The sequence below is a fragment of the Lycium barbarum genome, chromosome 10 (genome assembly GCF_019175385.1).
Source record: "Lycium barbarum isolate Lr01 chromosome 10, ASM1917538v2, whole genome shotgun sequence".
NCBI classification, from domain to species: domain Eukaryota; kingdom Viridiplantae; phylum Streptophyta; class Magnoliopsida; order Solanales; family Solanaceae; genus Lycium; species Lycium barbarum.
The window spans coordinates 121,276,858-121,286,177 of NC_083346.1; the positions used below are offsets into that span (position 1 = coordinate 121,276,858).

At 31.0% G+C, this 9,320-nt stretch overlaps 1 protein-coding gene across 1 annotated transcript; it reads left to right on the forward strand.

The window, feature by feature from the left end:
• The first annotated feature begins 6,294 nt into the window (after window positions 1–6,294).
• On the forward strand, window positions 6,295–9,320 carry LOC132615491 (xylan glycosyltransferase MUCI21-like). The gene is made up of 3 exons (XM_060330095.1): window positions 6,295–7,030; window positions 7,128–7,199; window positions 7,943–9,320. Exons 1-3 carry the CDS (start codon window positions 6,799–6,801, stop codon window positions 9,196–9,198), a joined length of 1,560 nt encoding a protein of 519 aa, XP_060186078.1. The 5' UTR covers window positions 6,295–6,798; the 3' UTR covers window positions 9,199–9,320.

Genomic DNA, 9,320 nt, shown 5'->3' on the forward strand with positions numbered 1-9,320 from the left:
ATTGTGATGTCTAGAAGGGCGAAAGCAAAAAATCGCTTATAACAGAGTTTTTCAATAGTAACTTATCTTAATAGCTTGATGGGTAAAAATCATTTTCACCCCCCCCCCCCCCCCCCTGCTTTAAAAATTAAATTCACCCCTTAACTTTGAACAATAGACATTCTCCCTCTTTATTCAATGCAATGACTATTTCAGCCTTGCTTTTTTCAATCATACATTTTTATATTATATATGATATTTATTTTTTAGTCTAGGTATTTATAAATTCCTTTTTAAGTTCATTAACATTATAAGTAGAATAATATTTTTATGAATTTGTAACAAAATCTAATGCTATTTTTTATGATTTTTATTTTAATATCATATGCTGTAAGTATGTATCTATGTATGTAGATGCATGTGTGTATATTTAAATTTCACTTCTCTCTTATTGTCTTTTTCATATATATAAACAAGTTTTGTTTGTCACTAATGGAATATTTCTTAAATTATAATAAAATTCATTTACAGTATAAATAAATTATTTTTAAAAATTTGCCTCTATTTTTAGTTGTTTATGAATTACCTGCATAGATATATGTTTATAAAGTTATTATGATCTGTTATTTTGCACTTGTATAAATAAATATTAAAGTTATGATTATTTTTAATAAAATTAATTTTTTTATTTATTATGCTAATTTATTTTACTAAGAACATCATTAACTTATATATGCAATTAGTATTTCTCACTTTTTTCTTCGCCTAGAAGATAATATTTATTTTTTATAGGAAATTTGTTACATAAATTAAGAAAATGAAAAATATCATGATTATAAAGAAGTAAAAAAATAAGACAAAAGTTATAATGTAAGGGTAAAATAGGCATTTAAAAAGTCAAATGGGATAAAAGGGGGGAGAATGTCTATTATTCAACGTTGAGAAGAGTTTAATTTTTAATGCATAGTTGAGCGGTGTAAATGATTTTCACCCATAGATTAATTAACTCATCCTCCTGTGGCGTTGTTTGATACTTATGATCACTACAATTAGAAGATATCATAGTTAAAACGCCTTACGATACACGGAAGTTTTATACGGGAAGAAACATTAAGATAACTATAAGCTTATATAATAAAATGTCAAAATTTGGCAACATTTAAAGGTGCCTATTCTAAAGGTGCTGGACAAATTAATATCGTGTAGTTGAAATTTCCCATTGTATCTTTTTGCTTCTTCAAAGTCTTATAATACCATTTCTTGAACTTGGGACATTTATTGTACGTTGAGTATAAATTTTAATTGATCCTTATTTACGCATTATTAGATGGTTTCCATGGTTGACAAAGTGAAGGCTAGCTATTCTTCACCAAACAATTGGGTGTTCAATGAAGTTAGTTCAATTTGTTCATGAACTTTTTTTTTCAAAATATCATTTAATGTGTGTAGCTTATCTGATATTTGTGCGGCGACAAAAAAAAAAAAACTACATGGTTCTTCCTGTTCGCATAAATATTGGTGGATAGAATTACTCGGTACATATACTGGTAATGGGGAGCAAGAATTTTCACTAAGTGTATTTAAAATATAAAGAAGCAAACATACGAGAAGCCAAGAGAATGCAACACCCACTATGTATACGTAAAAAAATAAATTCGATCTTGTATATATAGTGTAACATTTCGACAAAGGGGGTTGGGCTAAACCCTCTTCCGGTACCATAACTCATCCCATGGTGATAAGAGGTAACATGTAGATAAATACTAGTCCTCGCCGATGATTACACCAACGTCAATGAATGCAAGACATGTGTCTTTCATACCTTAATCGTTAACAAATCATCTTGTATTTGTCATTGTTTTTAACGAGCTCCGGCGTGAAATGAATGAATTCCATGCTCCCAAATTCTTCAAAACAAATGTTCAAATTTACCCTTACTTTTGATTATTATTTAAAGTTAGAGCACCAACAGGATCAAGGTAAAAAACGATTTTTTTTTTCCTAACGGCACATGTACTATTAGACCAAAATGGAGGATAATAAATAATTTCAAATAAAGCATGAATAAATTCAACTTTTTTTTCTCTCTCCATAGAAAAACAATGAGGAATTGAAATTTTGAGCAATTTTTTCTCGAAAGCTTCATGTGACTATTGTCGCCAAATGGTCCTATTTCCAGAAGTGGGGCTTTGACAGTTTTATCAGTCTTAAAGTACACCAAACAAAAAAAATGAATTTTGGTAAAAATAAAAATAAACAAAGAGAGAAAAGATGTGATAGGTGAAATTGATTGGTTGGGACTTGTGAATTGAGATTTTTATGGAATGGATAAGTTGCAAATTGTGCTGAAGTATGGAGTATCTCATTGATAATGCAACCAAAAAATAATTAATTATTGTCCTTGGTATATTCCACATTAACATATCAGTTTCACAACTTGTTATTATTCAGCTTTTCTGACTCCTTGTCAGGATTTTTTTTTACATAACCGAATTAGAGTATAGGGCCTTGAATATATACTTACAAAAATATTTACAGTATTAATTAATTTTGAATATTTTTTCTTCAAGTGTTCATACATGTAACATAGAAATAAATCATTCTTTTTCATTATCAAGGGAATACTACATACGCGGCTTAACCAGAAATTTTGTGTTCGAGCATGTATTTTTAATTCAATTTATCACTCAATTATAAAAAATGATATGATTTGATGTATTAATCGAGTTCGAATAGATTATTATAAGAACAAAATTTTAAACATCAAGGGATTTACACTTTTGTGATTTGAGCAAGGCCTCATTGGGCACAGGACGTTTTTCTTGAAATTTATTTTATGGACTTATATATTATTATAGAAAAATCACATTTATGGAAAAATATAAAAGCAAATTGGAGATTAAGTAAAGGTGTAAAAAAGTAAAATAAATAAGTAAATTAATATTGCCCATATGGGTTTCGGTCTGCCAAGCCTGCACATGATTGGTATGTGCTGAGATCCTTTAAATGAACTCTTTTTTAAATATATATAAAAATGAAAAAAGTTAGTTGATTCTTTTATCCCAAGAACCTGATGTCTATGATCTATCAGTGTCCCAATAACCTTTTTCACATTCTTTCTTAATTTGTACTTTAAATTGAAGACAATGCCTAAAAAGTTGGAACACTCCCCGATATCCACCACTAAAGAATGTATTGAGAGGATAAGTATTATTTCATCCTTAATAAAAAATGTCGGTATCACGACTTACACCTATAGCACACACTAATCAATTTTGCCCGACAGAGCTCGTGAATTTGTCCTTCAAATTACACCTTCGATCATCGAGTTGTGGTTTTATCTAAGACGTAACTTGCCTTTGTCGGTCCTTCCTTTATCATGGTCGTCACACTCGGCCTTGACCAATGGGAATGGAGCCGCCTGGTAAAAAGGCCCTCCAAAGTAAGAGTTTCGGACATGAATTCAAATTAATCAAACATCAAAATAAGTAACGAACACCAAGTGAAAGCAAAAAATGGGTTGCAACTTGAAATAGAGTAGTTTAATGTACCTTATTAGTTAATTAAAATGACAAAATAAAGAAAGAAGTATAAAATGGTTTAAGTATAATGTGGGAAAAGGTATCAGTGCATAAAAAGTCTACAAGCTCAGCTTTTCGAGACCTTGATTAGTGCAGTGCTAATCTATTTTAAAGACTCTCTTTTTGAGTGGATAAAGTATGACAACACTGTTTTATTTTTTCTGAGCTGGAAATTTCTCTTTTCCTTTCCCTTTTTAGCATATATGGTTTCTTTCTTGATAAATTATAAATAAATTCCCATTTTACTTTAGTTCCCTTTATATGATAATTAAAAAGGCAAAAGGGCTGTGTAAGTTTCATGATTATAAATTTCTTCAATTATACATTCAATAATATACTTGACAAATTATAAATTAAGTTAGAACAAAAAAATTATTCTCCTTATACTATAATTCTATTTTCAGATAATTTCCCGAAAGAATTATTTATTACAAAGTTTACAATTTATTCCTTTGACCCAAAGCATTATTTTTTTTGACAAAGACTGCGATTTATTTCTGTCTCGCTCACTGTATTTACACAATGAATTTTAATTTCAATTAATATGATCTACTTTTCTGGTAAAACAAGCAAAAGATTTCATGATTTCCACCCCTTTGTTTTAATTTATGCCAATGTCAAAAACAACTTTTTATATTTTCATTACTCAAACTACACTCTTCATTCGTCATACAAAAGACTTTTGACTAATGAATCCGTTTTGTAGACTATTTTAATTATAATGAATGTGTACATGAACTTTCAAAGTATTTATACGCTTCTATTCTCTTTTCTGGAAATAAATTATTGAGTGTCAAAGAGAATTTTATATTTTAAAACATGTATTTTTCACCACAAAATTCCAGGAATGTGTAGTTTTTGAAGAATATAAAAAATATGCAAAATGCATACGATACGAGCAAGCAATTTTACGTCCTAAGTTAACTGAGGTAACGAGCAATTTGATAGTGATGTTAGCTCAAATTGTTTTATGAGTCTCATTTCTAAAGTGCGATTTGAGCCAAGATCACTAGTAAATAGCTCGTTCATTTAAGACGCATGCAAATCACATTTCATTTATGGGTTTTACATATTTTCGGTATTCTAAAGAAAACAACTACATATTTTTACAATTTTTCGATCAAAAGTACACATTTTGGAAAAATTCAAAAATATTTGTAATGTGATATTCAATCCACTGATGATATTATCCGTTTGAACCTAACTTGAGAATTTTAGTTTACTTTCATGATCTGGTACCAACCTGTAAAATTCTGTTTGTATATGTATTTGTTCATTTTATTTTGAAAAATGTTGCTTCACCTTTCCCCAAGTAGTGAAAGTCTTGGAATTCTAGTTAGTGCTACTTTTCACAGTATCACACCTTTTTCTCAATTCATACCTTTTTAGACCACATTTTATAATGTTGAGATCCTCATCATCTGACGACATTATTGTGATTAAAATATGTTTCATCTTTTATAGTACTACTTAGATAATCCTCCCCAATTAGCAAGAACTTATTTGTTTTTTTAACAAACTTCAACTCCAAGTTTAATAACTTGCGTATGGAGCTGTCTTCATCAGCCAATCCCCTATTCTGTTGCGAGTTATTTTATGCTAAATACTCGTTGAGTTTGATATTTAACATCATTATATTATTAAAATTTATTTTTAAAATAAAACTATTTTAATTTTAATATTTATAAATAATTTGACCATAAAGTTTTGGGGTTTTCTTTTGGCGTCTGGCATTCATATTAGGTCTTGATTAGTTTGAATTTGAGCAACATAAGACTTATTAAAGGAATTAACGTTGCCTACTACTCCGCCAGTTCACTTTTACTTGTGTATAATGAACTTTGTACTCAACTTAAAAATAATAAACGAAGTGCATACAAACAACAACAAACCCAATTTACTCCCACAAGTCGGATCCGGGGAGAGTAGAGTGTACGCGGACCTTACTTCGACCTTGAGAAGGTAGAAAGAGTGTTTTTGATAAACTTTTAGCTCAAAGAACGAAGAAAAAGAGGCAGTAATACCCATATTAATTAATGTATAATTCTAATAGATTTGAGAAGTGATTGTTGAATGAGTAGTTAATGTAAAAGTAAAATATTTCTTTTAATATTCTAAAGTGAAAAATTGTTTTTCATATAGTAGACAAGTAAATTAAATAGGAAAATAATACTCCCTTCGTTTCAATTTATGTGAACCTTTTCGGAATATGAGGGTCAAACTCTATAACTTTGACCTTAAATTTTGACATAGATTTTTCAAGTTTGTAAAAATAAAATTTATATATTTAGAAATTATATAAAAAATACTATAAGTCATGATAATTTATAATTCAAATAATTTTAGAAAAAATATAAAAAAAAAACATTGTCAAAGAACTAACTAGAAGACTCCCATATAATAATAATAAATTAACATAAATTGAAACTGGGGAGTATATTTTTTCCAAACCCGAATTCAAATATCGTGTTAAAAAATAGAGATCTTATTCAACCCCACGCCCACTTGTCACGTACCATTTGGTAATTACTGTACGAATTTTATACATGTACTCAAACTTTTTGTACTTCTTGGAGAGTTAGGCCAGTAAAAACACACACACACACAGCTGACTTGGCTTCTTTTCATTGACAGCTCTTAAGGTGATTCTTCAGACCTCACCACCCCCCCCCAATAAATCCCCCACTCTACTACCCTTCAAGAATCTCTTTTTCAAGCCTTCAAACCAAAGAAAAACCTTCCATTAAGCAAATTCATAAACACCCTTCTTACTATTATTCTCTTCTTCTTTCAAACGTATATACACAAAATAATTCTCTTCTTTAGTCTCTTGTCTTTCTCCTCCTCCTTCTTCAACCCCATTAAAAACTTTCCTTAAGCATATCTCAAACACCCTTTTTTTCTTCTTTCAAACACATATATACATAACATAGTTCTCTTATTTGGTGTCTTCATTCTTGAAATAAAAAAGTTCTTATCTTTCTCCTTCATATGAAGCTTGTTTTTGTGTGTGTTTTTAAGCTATTTAGTGCATACACCAAGCACCCTTTTTCTTCTTTCAAAGCATATATACATACAAAATAAGTTCTCTTCTTTCAGTCCTTGGTGTCTTCATTTTGAAAAAATAAACAAAAAAAACTCTTATCTTTCCCCTTCTTCATACACCATTTGTCTTCTTTCAAACATATATACACTTAAAGATTTTTTCCCACCTTTTGAAGCTTATTTAGTGTATATTATGTGCAAGAAAATGAATCATTACAAGAGATATCATAACTGGAGTAAGAAAGGAGGAGATGTACTTGTAGTTTGTGTAGATGAAGAAACTACACCTCTTGGTTTAGTATGTGGAAACAATCATAAAAGAATTAAACCAAAACTTTTATACCTTTTATTTCTTTTTTTAATCTCTTTTAGCTTTATTTTAGCTCCACAGTTCTTCACTTCTCCTCATAGTTTTTCTCTTTTGTGTAAGTTGCTCTCTATTTTTGTATCTGTTTTTGTCTTTTTGGCTTATGGGGTTTTTTTTTCCTGATTTTGTTTTTGTTTTGTTTTGCATGTGTGCAGATTCATTTAGTTCTGAAGAAGGAGGACTTATCTCTAAAATAGATGTAAATGCTTGTTCCTCTGTATCTAATGGTTAGTTTCTCAGTATTTTTCTGTGTACTACTGTTTTTCTGGTCTATTGAGTCTTTTTTTATCCTCTAAGTTTAATAATTAGAGTTTGATAAATATCGGGCATAGACTAAAAGTGTTTATTTTTGGTAAACTTAAAGGATCAAAATTGCTTAGGTGATACTTAAGGGGCTAATTTGAACTTCTACCAAAGATAAGGGACCATTTTTGTATTTTCTCCAAATGCTTCTGTATCATTCTATGTTGATATATTGTTGAAAAATATGTTTTTTTGGGGGTAATGAACTCTGTTTTGGATGTTATCTTGTATTATGATCATGACATGGTTATGGAACTAGAGTTGGTTTTTGGCTTGTGAAAAGCAAAATAAGTCATTGCTGGTTTTGTAATATCTATGCAAGTGATGAAGATTCTAATTTCCTTTCTGAAGGTTCTTTGTGGTAATAGTGAAAAATTGTGTACAGAGAGGTGAAAGGGCTGCTATTTTTTGTTGCTTAATTGTAATCCTTTTATGGTAGTAATATTAATCAGGTTGGAGAAGAGTATAAATGCTAAATGTTTGTTTCTTGATTAATTAATAGTCTTTTGTTGACAAAGGAAGCCAAAAAAAAAAGGTTTCTTGTTGGTAGTACAATTTTCCTTGTTAAGGTTGTTGGTCTTAATGTAACAGTAACAACAAGAGAAATATATCAACATGGTTCTTTATCTTTCCAACTTTTGATAGATCCTTTTCATTTGAACTGCAGGGTCAATTTGTTGTGAAAGAAGCAGTATTCGATCTGATATATGCGTAATGAAAGGGGACGTTAGGACGGATTCTGCTTCCTCTACAATTACCCTCTACAGAAACAATGATCATAGCAATTACATTTCGCGAAATCTTGATGAGAATAATGAGGTATTTCAGCATGAAAAAATTAGGCCATATACTCGAAAATGGGAAAAACACGTTATGGACACGATCGATGAATTAGACCTTGTTGTGAAACCGGAGCATTCTGGCGTTCACCAAAAGTGTGATGTTAAACATGATGTCCCGGCTGTGTTTTTCTCTACTGGAGGTTACACCGGTAATCTTTACCACGAGTTCAATGACGGACTCATTCCCCTTTACATCACTTCACAGAATTTTAACAAAAAGGTTGTGTTTGTAATTCTTGAGTACCATAATTGGTGGATAATGAAGTACGAAAACGTTCTTTCTCGCCTCACCAAGTATCCTATTATAGATTTTACCGGAGATAAAAGGACTCATTGCTTCCCCGAAGCCATAGTTGGTTTAAGAATCCACGACGAGCTAACTGTTAATTCTTCATTGATGGGAAATAATAAGTCCATTCAAGACTTCAGAAAACTTCTTGACCGAGCTTATTGGCCTCGGATTAAAGGTTTGATCCGAGATGAGGAACGTGAAGCTCGTATGAACATGGAAAAGCTCGTAAAGCAGGATTTGAAGAGACCTAAAGTGGTAATAATAGCAAGAAATGATTCTAGAGCTATACTGAATGAAGATTCATTGGTTAAAATGATCAAAGATATCGGGTTCTCCGTCGAAGTTTTGAGGCCACAACGGACCACAGAGCTCGCAAGAATCTATCGAGTCCTTAATTCAAGTGATGTTATGATAGGAGTTCACGGTGCTGCCATGACTCATTTCCTCTTCATGAGGCCCGGTTCCGTTTTCATCCAAATAATTCCGCTCGGAACGGATTGGGCAGCAGGAACTTATTATGGAGAACCAGCAGTTAAACTAGGTCTCAAGTATATTGGATATAAAATTCTTCCCAAAGAGAGCTCTTTGTATGATGAATACGATAAAAATGATCCCGTTCTAGCTGACCCTAACAGTGTGAACGATAGAGGTTGGGAATTCACGAAAAAGATCTACCTTGATCGTCAAAATGTTAGGTTGAATCTTGGAAGGTTTCGTAAAAGATTGGTTCGTGCCTATTATCATTCTGTTGCTAATGAAAGCGCACGTCTTCATCGTCAAAGTCAGTAATTGTTTTGCCTTTTTGTGGTTTATGAAACATACTTAGTCTCAGTTGTACATCATCATTCAGAATAAAAGAAATAAAACATTCCTGTAGAGATGTGTGGCAATGCCTTTTGTGTACATTATGT

Bases quoted from the DNA above. Each gene is read 5' to 3' on its own strand.
- LOC132615491 (XM_060330095.1), top strand. From the start codon at position 6,799: ATGTGCAAGAAAATGAATCATTACAAGAGATATCATAACTGGAGTAAG. The intron at 7,031-7,127 runs GTAAGTTGCTCT...GCATGTGTGCAG, and splicing joins TCATAGTTTTTCTCTTTTGT to ATTCATTTAGTTCTGAAGAA. The intron at 7,200-7,942 runs GTTAGTTTCTCA...TTTGAACTGCAG, and splicing joins TTGTTCCTCTGTATCTAATG to GGTCAATTTGTTGTGAAAGA.